We start from the raw sequence: 19,094 nt of genomic DNA on the forward strand, positions 1-19,094 counted from the left end.
CAGCAGCGCACCCGGATCCGGAACATTCTCAGGCGAAAATGTCTCTTGCGTGCGTGGGCCGGAAGTTGGTGTGCGGGGCCCGCCCGGCGGTTGACAAGTCCGAGAGAATCAGGATGGAGGCCGTGGCGACTGCGGCGGCGGCGAAGGAACCCGATAAGGGTGAGATCTTGGTCACGCGGAGGCGGCGGGTGGGTGCGGCTGCGGTGTCTCTAGGAAATGATTCCCCCAGGAACGCGAAGGAGGACTCGCTTTAGGAGGACGCCCGCCCCCCTCAGCCTTACCGGTCCTCTTCACCACTTTGCCCGGATTATCCCCTCCCTTGTCGGGGGCTGACCTCCATTCCTTCCTCCCTAAATTAACCTCTTCCCAGTTCCAGACCAATCCTTTCCATGTCCCTGACTAACTCGTTTCCTTACCAGGCAGTGAGTTAACAGAAACCTCTCTATCCCGGCCTAATTTCCGCACTGCCTCAGACCAGCCCTTCTCAAATTACCTCCTTCCCTATACCACGCTGAGCCTTCCCTCGCTCTAGACGAATCCTCCGACTTTTCCAGGCTAAACTTCTACCTGCCTCATGCAAACTTAACTTATCCCAATCTAACGATTCCCTCATTTCTTTGTAACTCGCCTTTCCCCCAAAGCCCGAAATCCAGCCAGGCTCCTTTCAAAGTCCTTAGTCAATTTCTGTGCTTCCCCACAACCTTCAAAGTAATCCGATGTCGGGTGAGATGTAGTTGGAAGGGTGGCTCAACCACCACTGGCCAAGAATTGGTTATTGTGGAAACCAGATGGAGATGATCGGTATATGGAGGTAGGGGGAGAGGTGTCGTTGTACTTTCTACGTTTGTGTGCGTTTGAAATTTTCTTTTTTTTTTTTTTTTTTTGAGACGGAGTCTCGCTCTGTCGCCCAGGCTGGAGTGCAGTGGCGCGATCTCGGCTCACTGCAAGCTCCGCCTCCCGGGTTCACGCCATTCTCCTGCCTCAGCCTCCCGAGTAGCTGGGACTACAGGCGCCCACAACCGCGCCCGGCTAAATTTTTTGTATTTTTAGTAGAGACGGGGTTTCACCGTGGTCTCGATCTCCTGACCTTGTGATCCGCCCGCCTCGGCCTCCCAAAGTGCTGGGATTACAGGCGTGAGCCACCACGCCCGGCTGAAATTTTCTAAAGATAAAAAATTTAACCTAAAAAAAAAGTCTTAAGGCCTGGTGCAGTGGCTCCCACTTGTAGTCCCAGCACTTTGGGAGGCCAAGGCAGAAGGGTTGCTTGAGTCCAGGAGTTTGAGATCAGCCTGGGCAACAGAGAGAAACCTGATCTCTACAAACATTTAAAAATTAGCCAGGCCTGGTGGCTAGGGAGTAGCTAGGACAAGCTACTCCAGAGACTAAGGTGGGGAGTGTCACTCGAACCCTTTGAGATTGCAGTGAGCTAAGATTATTACACCACTGCACTCCAACCTCTGCAACAGAGTGAGACTTGAGCCCAGGAGTTTGAGACCAGCACTGGCAGCATAGCCAGGCCCCATCTCTGCAAAAAAATTTAAAAATTAAGGCCAGGCCCGGTGGCTCACACCTGTAATCACAGTACTTTGGAAGGCCGAGGCAGGAAAATCACCTCAGGTCAGGAGTTGGAGACCAGCCTAGCCAACATATCGCAACCCCATCTCTACTAAAAACACAAAAATTAGCCAGGCGTCGTGGTGTGTGCCTGTAATCCCAGCTACTTAGGAGGCTGAGGCACCAACCGGAATCACTTGAACCGAAGAGGCAGAGGTTGCAGTAAGCAGAGATCGCACCACTGTACTCCAGCCTGGGTAACAACAGAGCAAAACTCTGTCTCAAAAAAAAAAAAAAATTAGCCAGGTTTGGTGGTGCATTCCTGTGGTCCCAGCTACGCAGGAGGCTGAGGCAGGAGGATCACTTGAGCCCAGGAGGTCGAAGCTGCAGTGAGCTTTGTTTGCACTATCGCACTGCAGTCTGGGCAACAGTGCAAGACCCTGTTTCAAAAAAAGAAAAAGAAAAAATCTGTTTCTTGGCCCCATCTGTCTCCTTCAGAGAGTCATGTACACTTGGTCTCCATTTCCTCTTCTCCTGCTCATGACTGTCTGACTTTTCTCCTAAGAAACTGCTCTGATTAGGGTCCCCACTGACTTCCTCCATGTTGTTCAATCCAGTCACCTCATTCAGGTTGGGTTTTTTTTTTTTTGGAGAGAGTCTCACTCTGTTGCCCAGGCTGGAATGCAGTGGCATGATCTCAGCTCACTGTAACCTCTGCCTTCCAGGTTCAAGTGATTCCTGTGCCTCAGCCTCCCAAGTAGCTGGGATCACAGGCGCCTGCCACCATGCCTAGCTAATTTTTTGTATTTTTAGTAGAGATGGGGTTTCACCGTGTTGGCCAGGCTGGTCTCGAACTTCTGACCTCAAGAGATCCTGCTGCCTCAGCCTCCCAAAGTGCTGGGATTACAGGTGTGAGCCACCACACCCGGCCCATTCAGGTTTTTTTCTTACTAGACTGGACTAGAATTAAATGCTGTTGACCCTTCCATCCTTCTTGCATGTTTTCCTTTGATTTCTGCAACACCACAGTGCCTGATTTCCTGCCTGTCTCTCGGGCTGCTCCTTCTCAGCCTGACTTTGTTTCCCAGGGGTGCTGTAACAAAGTACCACAAACTGCATGGCTTCAAACAACAGAACTTTATTCTCTCATAGTTCTCAAGGCCAGAAGACTGAAGTCAGTGTTGCTAAACTGAAATCCAGGTGTCTGCAGGGTCGTGCTCCCCCACAGGCTCTGGGAGAAAACCCATTTCTTGCCTCTTCCAGCCAGTGGTGGCTTCTGGAATTCCGTGGGTTTTGGCTACATCACTCCAATCTCTACTTCCCCTTTTGACATTGCCTTCTTTTTTTTTTAAGACAGAGTCTCGCTCTGTTGCCCAGGCTGGAGTACATGATCTCGGCTCACTGTAACCTCTGCCTCCGGAGTTCAAGCAATTCTCCTACCTCAGCCTCCTGAGTACCTGGGACTACAGGCGTGTGCCACCCCACCTGGCTAATTTTTTTGTGTTTTTGGTAGAGCGCCATGCCATGTTGGCCAGGCTGGTCTTGAGCTCCTGACCTCAAGTGATCTGCCCACCTCGGTCTCCCAAAGTGCTGGGATTACAGGGGTGAGCCATTGCAACTGGCCTCCTTTTTTTTAAGGTAACAGTAATGGGCTCCAGGGATTAAGATGTAGCTATCTTTAGCACAGCCAGTTTTTAGCTTCAGAGGCATGTCCTCCACGCATCCGTGCAGTGCTTTTTCCTGGACCCTCTTATCCCTCTTCCACTCCCCCATCCCTACCTCTCATTTCTCTTGGCTTTGGTTCTTGTCTTGACTCTGATGCCACCCACAGCTCTGTCTCCAGCCCAGCATTTCTCTCCTGAGGAGTCTGGAGGCCCGTGTGGCAGCAGTCGGACCATTCCCCTGGATGCCTCCCTTACCTCCCAGCACGTCAGCCCCGTGGCTCCTCCACTCAGCCTCCTGACATCTTTCCAGTTCGCTCACTCATGATCCTGTTCCTTCCTCCACAGCCCCTGCCCTTGTCCAGCTCAGTCTTCAGCTGCATCAGTGATTTAAATCCTCCCTGATACACACTACACATGTAACCTGATACACACTACACATGTCACGTCACCTGTGACTTCTCTCCTTCCCAACCCAGCCACGCTGCCTAAAGGAGTTGTCTCTATATTCTGTCTTCACGTATTTCCTGCTTGCCACAGGCTTGCTCCCTCCACTCTTGGGAAACAGCTCTCACTAAGGTTTGCCCAGCGCTCCGCTTTCCTGTTTTCCTTCCATTTTTTTGAGACAGAGTCTTAACTCTGTCACCCAGGCTGGAGTGCAATGGCTGATCTCGGCTCACTGCAACCTCTACCTCCTGGGTTCAAGCGATTCTTGTACCTCTGCCTCCTGAGTAGCAGGGATTGCAGACGCCCGCCACCATGCCCAGCTGATTTTTGTATTTTTAGTAGAGACAGGGTTTCACCACGTTGGCCAGGCTGGTCTCGAATTTGTGGCCTCAAGTGATCTGCCCACCTCGGCCTCCCAAAGTGCTGGGTTACAGGCGTGAGCCACAGTACCCAGCCACCTTTCCTGTTTTCTTTGCCTGTATTATCGTTGATCCTGACTATCTCCCATATCAGACTGGGTGCTCCCTGAGGGCAGGAGTCGGACTGGATTCATCCTATGGATCCTCAGCATTGCCTGACTTAGGGTCTCTCAGAGATTTACAGTTTTTTGTTTGTTTGTTTGGCTTTGTTTTATTAGACAGAGTTTTGCTCTTGTTGCCCAGGCTGGAGTGCAATGGCACAATCTTGACTCACTGCAACCTCTGCCTCCCGGGTTCAAGCTATTCTCCTGCCTCAGCCTCCTGAGTAGCTGGGATTAGACATGTGCCACCACGCCTGGCTAATTTTGTATTCTTAGTAGAGACGCGGTTTGTCCAAGTTGGTCAGGCTGGTCTCGAACTCCTGACCTCAGGTGATCCAGCTGCCACAGCCTCCCAAAGTGCTGGGATTACAGGCGTGAGCCACCGCGCCCGGCCTAAGATTTAGAGTTACTAAAGAGTGGTTGGGTGAATGCATGAATACGTGAGATAGTGAATTAATGATTTAAAGAATTGAGTGGATCAATAAGTCAGGCCTCAGGGCCTTTGCAGTAATTGTTCTCTCTGCCTGGAATTCTCTTTTTCAGGAGATCTCATGGTGTAATCCCTCACCACCTGAGGTCTCTAATCAAATGTCAGGTTTTTTGTTTTTTTTTTTTGGCAAAGCCTTCTCTGAGCCTTCCATTTAAAATTGCAGCCTTGGCCAGGCATGGTGGTTTACACTGTAATCTCGGCACTTTGGAAGGCTGAGGCAGGAGGATCACTTGAGGCCAGGAGTTCAAGACCAGCCTGGGCAACACAGCAAGATCCTGTCTCTACCAAAAAAAATTAAACTTAGGCCGGGTCCAGTGGTGCACGCCTGTAATTCCAGCACTTTGGAAGGTCGAGGTGGGAGGATCGCCTGAGCTTAAGAGATGGAGACCATCCTGGGCAACCTAGTGAGACCCTATCTCTACTGAAACTTTTTTTTTTTTTTTAATTTAAAGATTGGCAGGGTGTAGGCTGGGTGCAGTGGCTCACACCTGTAATCTCACCACTTTAGGAGGCCAAGGCGGGTGGATCACAAAGTCAGGAGTTTGAGACTGGCACAGCCAAGATGGTGAAACCCCGTCTCTACTAAAAATATAAAAATTAGCCAGGCATGATGGCAGGCACCTGTAATCCCAGCTGCTTGGGAGGCTGAGGCAGAGAATTGCTTGAACCTGGGAGGTGGTGGTTACAGTGAGTCGTGATTGCACCCTACACTCCAGCCTGGGTGACAGAGCAAGACCCTGTCTGGAAAATAAAATTGCAGCCTCCTCCACCTCCTTCCCTCTTTATTTTTCCGCATAACTCCCGGAAACACCTACCACATTATGCTTTCGGTAATTATGTTGCTAATTGTTTGTGTCCCCTATTAAAATGTCAACTTTTGCTCACTGTGGTTTCTCTAGTGCCCAGAACAGTGCCCAGAATATAGTCAGTGCCCAGTCAATGTGAGCTGAGTGAGTGACTAAGCCCCCAGTCCCTTCCCACACTCCCACCTCTGAACTAACAAATCTCTCCTTTCCTCAGGCTGCACAGAGCCTGGACCTGGGCACTGGGGTGAGCTGAGCCGGACACCAGTCCCATCTAAACCCCAGGACAAAGTGGAAGCAGCTGAGGCAACACCAGTGGCCCTGGACAGTGACACCTCCGGTGCTGAAAATGCAGCAGTGAGTGCCATGCTGCACGCTGTAGCCGCCAGCCGCCTGCCTGTTTGCAGCCAGCAGCAGGGTGAACCTGATCTGACAGAGCGTGAGAAAGTGGCCATCCTGGCCCAGCTGTACCATGAGAAGCCACTGGTGTTCCTGGAGCGCTTCCGCACAGGCCTCCGTGAGGAGCACCTGGCCTGCTTTGGCCACGTGCGTGGCGACCACCGTGCAGATTTCTACTGTGCTGAGGTGGCCCGGCAGGGCACTGCCCGGCCCCGCACCCTGCGTACCCGCCTGCGTAACCGGCGCTATGCTGCCCTGCGAGAGCTGATCCAAGGTGTGGGGGCCAGATGGGCGAGAGTGGGTACAGATGGGGAGGGAGGGGAGACTGAGGCAGAGGGAATTAGAGAAAAGAATACAAAAGCAGAGGCAGGGGTCTTGAGAGAGAAGTTTTGAGACAGAGATAGGGACACAGGAAGAGACTGAAGCAGAAATGTAAAGTAAGGTAGAGAGATAGGGGTCCAGGGAAGAGAATAGGACAGACAATGAGAGTAGATCAGAATTTAGTGGATGACAGAAGCGGCATTTCAGATTGGTAGGCTGAGGACACAGTATACAGTGCTGTGATAATTGGTCATACCTAAGGAACAAAACATGAGATCCCTACCTCGTACCATATACAAAGGCATCAGGGGAAACCAAAAGGAGTATGTGCATGACCTTGGGGACACAGAAGCCTTCTGAACAAGACACACTGTGAAAGCCATGAACGGAAAAAAAAAGATAGCTTTTTGACCATGGCATAATTAAAGCATCCTTGTGACCACAACACCAGAACCAAAGTTAAAAGATGAGAGTGAATGAAGCAGAGAGTGAGTTAAGTTGTCATTAGGGAGAAGGCACAAATTATAGAGAGGTTCATAAAGAGAGTGAGAGGCTGGGCACGGTGGCTTATGCCTGTAATCCCAGCACTTTGGGAGGCCAAGGCGGGCAGATTACTTGAGCTCATGAGTTCAAGACCAGCCTGGGCAACATGGCGAAATGCTGTCTCTACAAAAAATACAAAAATTACCGGCCGGGCGTGGTGACTCAAGCCTGTAATCCCAGCACTTTGGGAGGCCGAGACGGGTGGATCACGAGGTCAGGAGATCGAGACCATCCTGGGGGAACACGGTGAAACCCTGTCTCTATTTAAAAAAAAAAAATACAAAAACTAGCTGGGCGAGGTGGCAGGCGCCTCTAGTCCCAGCTACTCGGGAGGCTGAGGCAGGAGAATGGCGTGAACCCAGGAGGCGGAGCTTGCAGTGAGCTGAGATCCGGCCACGGCACCCCAGCCTGGGTAGAGCGAGACTCCCTCTCAAAAAAAAAAAAAAAAAAAAAAAATTACCTGGGTATGGTGGTGCCCTAGCTACTCTACAGGCTGAGATGGGAGAATTGCTTGAACCTGGGAGGTGGAAGTTGTGTGAGCTGAGATCCCGCCACTAAGCTCTATCCTGGGCAATAAAGCCAGACTTTGTCTCAAAAAAAAAAAAAAAAAAAAAAAAAGAAACACAGATGTGGAAATGAGGATGAAGAAAGAAGGAAGATGGGCCAGGGGCACGGTCGCTCAAGCCTGTAATCCCAGCTCTTTGGGAGGGCGAGGTGGGGGTGGACCTGAGGTCAGGAGTTCCAGAGCAGCCTGGCCAACATGGTGAAACCCCATCTCTACTGAAAATACAAAAAAATTAGCCAGGCGTGGTGGCAGGCACCTGTAATCCCAGTTACTTGGGAGGCTGAGGCAGGAGAATCACATGAATCTGGGAGGTGGTGGTTGCCAAAAAAAAAAAAAACCAAAAAAAAAAAAAGGAAGATGAATGAGGTGGGGGTAGGTGACAGAAACTGAGAAAAGCAGGAAAGATAGAAAGATGGAGATAAGAGAAGGAGAGGGATCCAGAGCCAGGGTGGGTGATAATCCAAGTTGGGGAGAAGGAGGGATAGAAACTGAATCTGCTAGAGGCTGGGCGCTGTGGTCACGCCTGTAATCCCAGCACTTTGGGAGGCCGAGGCGGGCGGATCACTTGAGATAAGGAGTTCAAGACCAGCCTGGCCAACATAGTGAAACCCCGTCTCTACTAAAAATACAAAAAAAAAGTAGCCGGGCACTGTGGCAGGTGCCTGTAATCCCAGTTACTCAGGAGGCTAAGGCAGAAGAATCACTCCAACCCCGGAGGCAAAGGTTGCAGTTAGCGGAGATCATGCCAATTACACTCCAGCCTGGGCATCAGAGTGAGACTCCATCTCAAAAAACTGAATCTGCTAGAGGATGCCAGAAACAGCTGAGGGTAAGAGAGCTGGCAGGAGTTGGGAAGCTGAGCAGGACAGGGACAGTCACAGCCTACAGTGCTGCAGAGGCCAGGAGTCTGAGCAGTTTTTTTGCCCTGGGCTCTGAAGACAGGGCTAGGACCAGTGGAGGGCAGGGACCAGGGCAAGTTTAACTGTTATCTGAGGGACAGAGTCGCTCCTGCAGGAACAGGCAGCCAGGGGTGATGCAAGGAACCCAGGTTTTGGGGCAGTGGGGAAGCCAGGCCCACCAAGGGGTTGCTGCAGAGAGGAGCACTTGAGAGGATGGATCTGGGGCCTTCCACCACCAGGACGACCTGGCTTTCTCAGGGATACTCACATGGGCAGATGCCCCACCTGACCTGATCCCTTGCACATACATGCCAGATCCATGTGGATGTATGCACACACACGCTTCACAGTGCAGGCATGTCCACTGCCAGCCAGACTGGGGCCCTACAAACAGGCGCGCAACCTAGAGACACAACCTCTGCTGCATTGTCCTGCATGCTGACACCCAGACAGACAGGTGTCCATGGGCATATGCTAGGCCTGACGGGAGATGTGTGTGTACATGGGCCATGCACACATCATGGGCAGGAGCTTGCGCATCGTGCCTTGACATGGTTGTACATGAGCTCCGGACCATCAGAGCCTCAGAGGCCAGGATGTAGCCAGGTCTGCCTGTGCACACACATGCTTGGATGCATGAATACACAGGAAGATACAGGCCGGGCCACACACACACTCAGGCGCCTGCACGAGTAATCATGTGCACATGACCTCAGGTGCCTGCATGAGTACTCGCGCACACCTCAGGTGCCTGCATATTTGCCTGTGTTTTTGGGTGTGTGCACATCATCCCACAAGCATGATCACACGCATACCTACCTGGACACGTCTGCTCAGTTGCTCACCCCATGCCCACCCTGTCTTTCCTCTGCAGGGGGCGAGTACTTCAGTGATGAGCAGATGCGTTTCCGGGCCCCCCTGCTATACGAGCAGTACATCGGACAGTACCTCACCCAGGAGGAGCTCAGTGCCCGCACCCCAACCCACCAGCCCCCTAAGCCCGGGTCCCCCGGGAGACCTGCCTGCCCACTCTCCAACTTGCTGCTTCAGTCCTATGAGGAGCGGGAGCTTCAGCAGCGTCTGCTCCAACAGCAGGAGGAGGAGGAGGCCTGCTTGGAGGAAGAAGAGGAGGAGGAGGACAGTGATGAGGAAGGTGAGGGCCAGTAGCAGGGAGACCCCAGATTCCAGACACCCCAGCCCCACGCTTGTCTGTCTCCACCTCATGGCAGCAGGCTGGGCCCCCAACCTGCAAAAGCCGACATTGTGTCCCTCCCCTGCCTGGCCTGACTCTCCCTGTGTGCCATTCCAACCGCTGCAACATCCCCATCCCCCACTCCAAGACACCAAATGACCCCTCGCCTCCAGGTCTGCTCAGGCTGTTCCCTCTGCCAGGAATGCCTCTCCTCCCACCCTTCAGGTCTCAGATCCTGACCTGAGGGTACGGTCACTGTATGGTCATGTGTTTTATGTGTGTCCCTGGAGGACAGGGACCCGGGCCATCTCTGTCACTGCTGTGTTCCCACAGCCACCCAGCACAAGGCTGGCGCAGGAGCAGCAGCTCTCTGTGGACTCTGTTCAGTGCCTGCCCGAGTGCACCCGCATTCACACCCCCTCTGCTCTCCCTCTGCAGACCAGAGGTCAGGCAAGGACTCGGAGGCCTGGGTCCCCGACTCGGAGGAGAGGCTGATCCTGCGAGAGGAGTTCACCAGCCGCATGCACCAGCGCTTCCTAGATGGCAAGGATGGGGACTTTGACTACAGGTGCTCCTGTGCCCCCACCTTCCCATCCCCTATCCCAGCATCCCACGGCCTTTGGCCACATGCAGAACCCTTAACCAAACTGTGGGGGCCTCCCTTCGTGGAGCTAGAAGGCCCCAAAACAGTTCCAGGATGTGTGGTTGAACAGCCAAAGGAAGAGACGGGGTGACCTTGGACTAGCCTGGTCTATCTCAGACCCTCAGTCTCCTCACCTCTAAGGCAGGGGGTGGGCAGGGATGACATATAGCTCAGTATCAATGAAACCCTGAAACACTTCCCTCCTGACAAGTGGCAGAGGCTACTACCCCAAGTCTACCTAGGAAGCCCAGCCTCTTCCGCTTGACCTTGGACCTCCTCGTGCTGCAGGAAGTAACCCCTGGCAGGGTTCATGCCCGGCATGGAGGGGCCTGTGCTGGCAGCCCCCACAGTTACAGTTGTTCATTTCTCCAGTAGCACCCCAGGGCTGAGACATGTGAGCCACCTGCTTTGGAAAAGGACCCAGAAGAGTGATGTGTCAGTCAAAGATTGGTTTTGTCATTTAAGGTAGTTTTGCCTTGTGGTCCCCAACACTGGGCCCAGCAGCAGAGCACCCTCCTTGGTTTCACATCCAGCCCTGATGACATGTGAAATGTGTGACCACACGTAGGCGGACCCTACGTCCATCCTGAGGGGGGCTCATCAGGAAAGTGGGAATTGTGATTGCCACTGCCATGAGGCCCAGCCATGGTCACCGGAGCCGCCTCCCGTTCTGGGATCCCCAGCTCTTGAATGGAATCTGGCTGCTCCACTTCCAGCCAGGCAGGCCTGCTCAGAGCCCCAGTTCCTGCATGCAAAGTGGTGAGCAGAGGGCCTGGACCACAGGGACCCTCAGTCAGCAGGCATCACTGCTGTTCCCAAGCCAGGGGCCCAGGAGGAAATTGGGGGTGGTAGGGACCACAGTGTATCGCCTCGGGAGGGCAGCAGTGGTTCCGACATGTCCCCCATCTGTGCATTCAGTTGGCATGTGCTGAGCGTCTGTGATGTCCACAGGCTCTGGGGATAAGGCGGGAACCAAAACCAGTGAGAGGCTTCCTGCCTGGAAAGGGGTCCCACTCTAGTGAGGAAGATCTAGAATCTTCTAGCACTTCATAGTGATTGGGCCATGAGGAAAAGTGAAGCAACAGGCGGGGAGTGACAGGGTGGCTAGGGAAGGCCTCTCTAAGTGGGTAACAGCAAAGGCCTGCAGGAAGTGGGGGGAGGAGCATTCCTGGCAGAGGCCACCGTAGGTGCCAGAGCCCCCCACAGCATCGAGGGGCAGAAGGGGCTGGAGCAGTCGCAAGGGGTCACGGGGGTAGGAGATCTCTGCGTGGCCAGATCAAGCTAGGCTTGGCGACCCAAGTGAGTGCTACTGGGTTTACTTGCTGCCTTAGGGCATGGGCAGCTGTCCTGCCTGTGGTCAGCTCTGGCTGATCCCCAGCCTCTGTCCACTGGAGGGCAGTAGCAAGCCCCCAGTGATGATGTCAAAATGTCAAAATGCCATGGGGGCAAAATCACCCCCAGGTGGTTCTCTGTTGAGAGCCACTGCCTGCTTGAGAATGTAAGCCCATGTGTCGCCACATTTTACAGCTTTTTAAGAAAAACTAGAGCTTTGGGGTTTTTTTTAGACAGGGTCTCCTTTGTCACCCAGGCTGGAATGTGGTGGTTTGATCATGGCTCACCGCAGCCTTGACCTCCTGGCCTGAAGTAAGCCTCCTGCCTCAGCCAACTGAGTAAGCTGGGACTACAGGTGCTTGCCACCACGCCTGGCTACTTTTTCAGTTTTTTTTGTAGAGTCAGGGTCTCCCTATGTTGCCCAGGGCTCCAACTGCTGGGCTCAAGCCATCTTCCTGCCTTGTCCTCCTGTAGTGCTGGGATTGCAGGCATGAGCCACCATGCCCAGCCCAGAGTTTTTGTGCAGACTGATTTGGAAAATGTTTCCTTGAGTTTTAAACCCTGAGAATTATAAACACCATCCCCCTTGGGAAGGTCAGCTCTGATGGCTGCCAGCACATGGCCTTTGACATCAGGGTGCCCCAGGCCTTTGACCTGGGCATCCTAGGGTCCCAGAAAGACCCAGTCCTTGACAGCCTCCTCCCCCTGCAGCACAGTAGACGACAACCCCGACTTTGACAACCTGGACATTGTGGCACGGGATGAGGAGGAGAGGTACTTCGATGAGGAAGAACCTGAGGACGCGCCCAGCCCAGAGCTGGATGGGGACTGATGGCTGCCACCCTTCCCACCGCCTGCCCTATCCCTGACCCCAGCAAGGCAGCTGATTCCAGGCCGGCTCAGTGACCCTTTCTCTAGGGGGACACCAGGGCAGCGTCCCACAACCCACGCACACCACCATCTCACTGGGTCTAGTCTCATCTCATACAACCCCCACCCCTTCTGTTTCTGGAGTTCCCTATCTTTCTCCTGTCTCCCACCCTGTCTCCTGCCTCTGTCTTTGTTGGTGTCTGTCTGGCCTTCTTTCTGTCTCTCTCCCTACCCCCGCTCCCTCTTTCCAGTGCTCTGGCTGGCTGTGTCTCCCTTTCTCCCCCTCTCTCTCTGCCTTAGGCTCTGTCTCCACCGCAGGGCCCAAGGTGAAAGTCCTCCCCTTGCCGGAGGCCAGCTGGCAGGGCCTTTCGTGGCTGGAAGTGGCCAGTTTGGTTCCGGTGCTGACCCCTGGGCCCCAGCGCGGCTGCCTCCCATGCTGTCTGTCTCCCCCTCTCTGTTTATGTCTGCCTTGTGTCTCACACTCAGAGCCTCCTTGCTTCTGTTAGGTTCCCATGTCTCCTGCCTCACTCTGGGCCTCTTCTTCTTTCTGCTTGTACATTTCCACCTCTCTAGGCCTCTGCTGTCACTGTCCCTCTCTATCTGTCTCTCAGCCTTTATCTCTGGGTTTTGATCCCCTGCTCCAGGCTCTGCGCCCCTTCTTCCCCCTTCCCTCAAACCTGGCTGCTATAGGCAGAACCCTGACCACTGAGTAATGCAGCCCCAGGGGAGGGAGGAGACCCCAGGCAGGGAGGCTAGGGGCAGCTCTCTTCTCTCCCCAGGACCCAGGCTGGGAGTCACGGGGCCTGCCAGCTTGAGTGTAGAGGGAGAGGGACTCTACCCCTCTCAGCCCCACCAGCCCCCCTCTGCCCAACCACAATTTTCCCTTCATCCGCCTTCCTCTCCCTCTGCTGTTTACACTCCCCAAATGCGCACAGGCTGTTATCATGGGTCCTGAGTCATCCCACACACAGCCTGCCCCAGCGTCCCTGCCCCCAGCTGGCCGCAGGGCCCGCCCCATGGAGCCCCCTGCCGCCCTGGGCTAATGGGAGCCAGATGGCCGCCTGGTGACTCAGCCACCGTGCCTGTGGGAACCCAGGCGTCCCGCCTTCCCATGCCCCCACACCCAGCTCCTGCTCCCCCAGCAGACACACATACAGAAGGGCCTGGCCACTGTTGAGGGGGCGCACAGGCCAAGGGTCAGCAAGATGGGGCCTAGGGACTCCTCATGCCTCTGAGATGGAATGGTGGTATCCTGCCGTGGCTGAGCCTGAAGGACCCTCAGAACTGCCTCCTGGAGCCCACGGTTCCTGACCTCTGAGCCTCAGCTATGTCCTCTGGGTCAACCAGAATTAGAGCCAGACAGGGAAAGTGAGAGCTGGACGGAGGCAGACAAGATGTTCAGAGCAACTATTAAAGAATGAAAGCCTCTACTACCGAGCACTTCTGTCCTCTGCCAGGCCCAAGCTAAGTGCCTGACACCAGGTTGGATCCTCAGCCCTGTGAACTAGTGAAATGGGTCAAGGGAGGCCCAGAAAGATGTTGCTTCCTCAAGGGCACTCGGCTATCAGAGGCAGAAATGAAACAGGAACCCAGGCCTGGAATCACGAAGGTCCTAGAAACCACCCAGCTGTCTGGCCTGTCAGGTGTCAGGGCCATCCAGAGTGGGACAGCATTGGAGGGACAAGTGTGCACGCAGATGTCCTCAGGAAGGTTTGAGAAGGGTCAGATGGCGGGCAGGCCTAACAAACGTTCCGTGCTAGCCACTGTCCCGCACACAGACGGGATCCGGTCATCTTGATTCAGAGATCGATCCCCGAATCACTGCGTTGTCTCAGCAGTGCTATGCGCTAGGCACTATCAATGTCACTCCTCTATTTCCCAGAGGAGGAAGCGGCAGCTAGACTCCAGGACCTTGGCGAGATGAGAGCTGTGTGTCTCTTACCTGCCTGTATTTGTGCCCCATTTGTAAGAGCAGAGGGCCTGGGCCACGGGAAAGGGGTCAATCCTTGGTGATAGGCACATTTTTGACCAGTGTATCACTTGGTCATTAAATTTGTTTACGATATACTTTGCAATACATAAATTTGTTGTGTAGGTTTTTAAAAAGCAATGAGAGACACAGAAATTGAGTCAGAATTAGGGTTAGTCAGATGGTCAAGACGTGAGCGTCTAGCTGACAGAGGTGGAGCCGGTCCCAGGGACAGGGATTAGATGGGGAGACAGGAAGAGAGGTGGAGACAGAGTGGGGCAGGGATGGCGGGAGACACACCCCCTGGTCACAGCCTCTGAGACCTGGGGGTGGTGGGCCCCCAGGGCGGGCGCCTCCCATCCCACTCCCAGTTCTCCTGGGGTCGGGATAGGCGGAAAGGCTGAGTCAGGGAGGGCGGGCCCCGCTGGGAGAGAGCCCCTAGGTGGGCATCCGGCCTCCACCCCCGTGTCTCCTGTCCGTCTGACAGGCCCTGGCCTCCTTCGCTGGCCTGGCCGCCACCCCGCCCCCCACATCTGACACCTCCATGCGTCCTGCCAAAGTGAGCTGCCTCCCTGCACAGTCCCCCTCCAGCTCCAGTCACTCCATCCCTCTGTCCCTAGTCCCTTCTCCCTGCTTCTCTGCATTTCTTTCCAGCCTTCTGCCTTCCTCCCTTGCCGCCACTACTCTGTCTTCTCATTCTGTCTCCGCACCTCTGGCTGTCGGTGTCTCCCCGTGACTTTCCGTCTCTCCTCCCTCTCCTCTGTTGTTTTTCCCATGCCTCTCCCTCCCTCCCTCCCTCCCTCCCTCTCTCCCTCTCCTCCCCACCTTTTCCACTCCGTGTCCCCAGCCATTCTCCATCTCATTCTCAGCTCCTGTCACTTCGTTTCCCTTTCTCTGCTGGAGCCTCCCTCTGGGGGGCTCTGTCCTCCCCTCACTTTGCCCTTTCCCTCTCCCTGCTGTGTGTCTTGGCCTGCCCCCCCCGTGCCCCTTATCTCCTCTGTCTCCCACACTCTGGAAAGCCCAGCTGGGATATCCAGGTCGGAGCCTCACTGGCAGCCCCTGGAAGTCCAGAATGAGGGGTCACTGCCTCTCGCCCACCCAGAAAGGGCGCAGGAGGGGGCAGCAAGATTGCGGGGCCTGTCTGGCCAGAAGGAAATGTCTGTGCTGTGGCCTGGTCACCCCCGCCCCCAGGACCTGCTGGGCTGCTGCCGCCCCTGGGCCGGGGCTGAGGCCGAGTAAACACAGCAAACACAGCCGCCGGCAGCCTGGGATATTTATACCGAGGCTGGGCGTGGGTCCAGTGCCCACCACAGCCCCTGCCCTGCCCTGCTTTGCCTGCTGCCACAGCCAGCTCCGAGCCAGCGTGGCACCAGCCGGCAAGGGGACGCGCCACAGACACAGCCTGCGCTGGGTATGGAGGCCAACAGGCACTGGGCGCTCACGACGCAGGCGGCTTCATGGATGTACCCTGTTCCCCTCCCCTGAAAACACCAGCACACAATGTGGACCCACACTCGCAGCCACTTGGGAACACACATCCACCCCTGCTGAGAACCTGAGAATGCAAAATGCCCTCAACGGTGATGCAAAACAGACCCACACAACTCCACATACTGCAGTCACCAGCCTGCATGTGGGAACACAGCACGCAGACACCACTTAGCACCTGCTCACAGCACTCACAGCTGGGAACACCAGTCCCTGAGACGAACACACACAGCCCCGAAGTACAGCCCTCCCTCACACACACACACCCAGAACCACAGGAAGCATGCTGGATGCACACCACGTAGACAAGCATGCTCAGAATACCAGCGACACATGCACTGATCACAGTGCAACCCAGGAACAACTCACAACTCACCCACCTCATATGTAAGAAACACACACACGGCTGGGCGCGATGGCTCACGCCTGTGTCTCAGCACTTTGGGAGGCCGAGGTGGGCGAATTACGAGGTCAGGAGTTTGAGACCAGCCCAGTCAACATGGTAAAACCCGATCTCTACTAAAAATACAAAAATTAGCCAGGCATGGTGGTGGGTGCCTGTAATCACATCTACTCGGGAGGCTGAGGCAGGAGAATCCCTTGAGCCTGGGAGGCAGAGCTTGCAGTGAGCCAAGATTGTGCCATTGCACTCCTGCCTGGGCGACAGAGCAAGACCCCGTCTTACACACACTCTTACACACACACACACTCCCCTCTCCTGGAAAAAACATCACTCACAGATCGATTAACATATGCAGAAAACACCACATTTCAAGTCAAACTTACACTAAAAAATGCACAAATTTACACCCAGAAGAACAGTGAAGATGTTGAGAAAAATATCAGACACACAATATGCCCCAGATAGATGGCCGACTTGGAGAATCAAACAGTGCCAGAGCATAAAACCCACAGAAAATACAACAGCTTGCCCAGCAGAAATACAAAACGCAGACGCACACCCCAGAAATGCAGCGCAGCCACAAACACACGGAGCGAACACGTGCTGGGGACACACACAGACAAGACCATCCATACCAAACAGCACACAGGCCCCCAGAACACCCATGCCAGATGCAACTCACACCACAAAGCTTGGAATCACACACAATAAGGTCCTGAACACACACAAATCCACACTGGAACCTCAAACACTCTGCATATCCAGAGATTGAGGAGGAAGGGGCTTTCTTTCACCCCCCAACCTTCCCACTCCCCCTCGGGGACCCGGGTCCCAGGCCCGTCTTGGGGGCCGGGGGGAGGGGGCAGGAAGGCCTAAGCTGGCCTCCCCCAGCGGCTTCCTGCCCCACGGGGACTGCACAGGAAGCTGGGGCTCCAGCCGGAACCCAGGCTCCCCCCACGACTTCCCTCCGTGGCCCCGGCTGCCTGCAGAGGCAGGGGCGGGGCGGGGGGAGGGAGCGGGGAGCCCCAAACCCCCTGCCCTGCGCCTGCGGTCGGCCACGGGTGGGGGCAGACTTGTCCCGACGGGGCTAAGCCACCCATCGGGCCTGGGTGCCAGGGTGGCAGGGCAGGGGCAGTGCGCACGCGGCCAGGAGAAGGTGCTGAGCCCACAGTTTCCCCTCCCCACCCTGTGGGGCTCTGCCAGCTCACCCGGCAGCCCGGGGCAGGTGGGCGGGGTGTGTCACGAGGGCGTGTCGGGCAGGCCGACCACACCGCGAGTGTGCAGCCAGCACTTGTCCTCAGGCCGAGGCACGAGCTGGGGCTGGGTGTGTGAGGGCCGCGTCTGCCACCCTGGGGGTGTGTCTGCTCCGTCTGGGACCCTGGGTGTGACAGTGTGTCTGGGCGTGACAGGGTCGCTGCAGTCTATGGGGCCCTGTGGGACTCCCCAGGCTGGAGTTGTGCGTGTGTGGTGGAGGGTGTGGGATGTCAGACTGAGTGGGTAAGACCGACCTGCTGTCTGTGCGGTTGTGACGTGTCAGACCTCCGTGTGGGGTGTGTCTGGTGGGACTGTGACAGGTCCGACCGTGGACATGCACCCTGGACCTGTTTGTGACTGTGACCCCGTGGGGGAGGAGGTAACTGTTGGGGGATCCATTTCCTGTCCGGGCTCTGATGCCGTGATGCGTGTGCGTGCATGACACTGAATCAGTGTCTGGTGTGCGGTGGTTGCGACCATGACCCTATGGAATATATTTGTATATGACTGTGTTGTGCCAGGTCCCTATTGAAGTCTCTGCTCCTGTTGTGTCCCAGTGAGGCTCCGAGGCTGGGTGGTGTTTATGTGATGGGCTGACACTTTCTCTGTTTGTATCTGTGTATATGTGGGCTGTAGCTGCTGCCAAATGACACAGCCCATGTGTTATGGGCCCTGCAGGAGTCTCTGTGTGTCCACGGCGGCTTTGAGAGGTGAATGTTTGTGTAGTGTGGGGCACTGTCCGTGTTTCCCCCCTTGTGAGTGTGTCTGCGTGTGTACACACACCACATCCTCGCAGGGCTGCAGCGATCACAGCCAAGTCACTGTGTCCTAGCTTGTGACTCTGCCTCTTGGGCCAGGCCTCAGCATCTCTATAGCGATCCATTTGTTGGCATGTCCTTGTATAGTGAACTCCTGCCTCCCCACTCCTCCCTCAGCCCTCTGTGCTTTTGGACCTGAGGCCAGAGGAGTAACCACATTTCTACCCCTACCCTGAGCTGGGAGGGCCTCAGGTCCCTGGCACCCAGACCCAGTGCTACCAACAGCTCTCACACTGTCCTCCCTCCCAGGACAATCACTGGGTGTGGGGAAGTGAAACCTGGGAGAAAGAGCAGAAACTGAGAGCCAGGAGAAGGAGGAAGCGGGAGGGAATTAATTCACGAGCAGGACCATAGCAGATGGGAAGAAACAGAGACTGCAGAGGCAGACCCACCCATGGCTGCTGCCGTTTCTTGCCTGGACAGCTGGTCTCTCTGTGCTCACCCTCACCCTGACACTTCTGTCCACTCCCAACCATGAGCCAGACGGCGAACCCTCTGAGCACCTAGGTCAAACCCTGCCATGGCTCCTGTCTTCCTCAAGTACAAGTTCTTTGTTTGTTTGTTTGTTTTTTGAGATGCTGTCTCACTCTGTTGCCCAGGCTGGGGTGCAGTGGCGCGACCTTGGCTCACTGCAACCTCTGCCTCCCCTGTTCATGCGGTTCTCCTGCCTCAGCCTCCTGGGTAGCTGGGACTACAGGTGTGCACCACAATGCCAGACTAATTTTTTTTTTGTATTTTGCATTTTTATTTATTTGAGATAGAGTCTCGCTCTGTCACCTAGGCTGGAGTGAAGTGGCACGGTCTTGGCTCACTGCAACCTCCACCCCTTGGGTTCAAGTGATTCTCCTGCCTCAGCCTCCTGAGTAGCTGAGATTACAGGCGTGCGCCACCATGGCTAATTTTTGTATTTTTAGTAGAGACTG

The 19,094-nt window shown here is 55.1% G+C and overlaps 1 protein-coding gene across 5 annotated transcripts; it reads left to right on the forward strand.

The window, feature by feature from the left end:
- On the forward strand, positions 1 to 14,322 carry LOC105495301 (coiled-coil domain containing 97). 5 transcript variants are annotated; one of them, XM_071086901.1, is made up of 6 exons: positions 1 to 159; positions 5,693 to 6,148; positions 9,077 to 9,355; positions 9,833 to 9,962; positions 10,410 to 10,502; positions 10,606 to 12,074. In XM_071086901.1, the coding sequence occupies exons 1-6, from the start codon at positions 39 to 41 to the stop codon at positions 10,625 to 10,627; spliced, it is 1,101 nt and encodes a 366-aa protein (XP_070943002.1). In that variant the 5' UTR covers positions 1 to 38; the 3' UTR covers positions 10,628 to 12,074. The 5 variants fall into 5 exon arrangements, with proteins under 5 accessions (XP_070943002.1, XP_070943001.1, XP_011762975.2 ...); XM_071086900.1 differs by lacking the exon at positions 10,606 to 12,074 and adding an exon at positions 12,081 to 14,322 and having other exon boundaries at positions 3 to 159; XM_011764673.2 differs by lacking the exon at positions 10,606 to 12,074 and adding an exon at positions 12,081 to 14,322 and having other exon boundaries at positions 3 to 159; positions 10,413 to 10,502.
- The last annotated feature ends 4,772 nt before the right edge of the window (positions 14,323 to 19,094 follow it).

Source organism: Macaca nemestrina, chromosome 20 (genome assembly GCF_043159975.1).
Source record: "Macaca nemestrina isolate mMacNem1 chromosome 20, mMacNem.hap1, whole genome shotgun sequence".
Lineage (NCBI taxonomy): Eukaryota > Metazoa > Chordata > Mammalia > Primates > Cercopithecidae > Macaca > Macaca nemestrina.

Coding starts and splice junctions, on each gene's coding strand:
- LOC105495301 (XM_071086900.1), top strand. CDS start 39: ATGTCTCTTGCGTGCGTGGGCCGGAAGTTGGTGTGCGGGGCCCGCCCG. Junction 160..5,692: donor GGCGAAGGAACCCGATAAGG/GTGAGATCTTGG, acceptor TCCTTTCCTCAG/GCTGCACAGAGCCTGGACCT. Junction 9,963..10,409: donor GATGGGGACTTTGACTACAG/GTGCTCCTGTGC, acceptor TCATTTCTCCAG/TAGCACCCCAGGGCTGAGAC.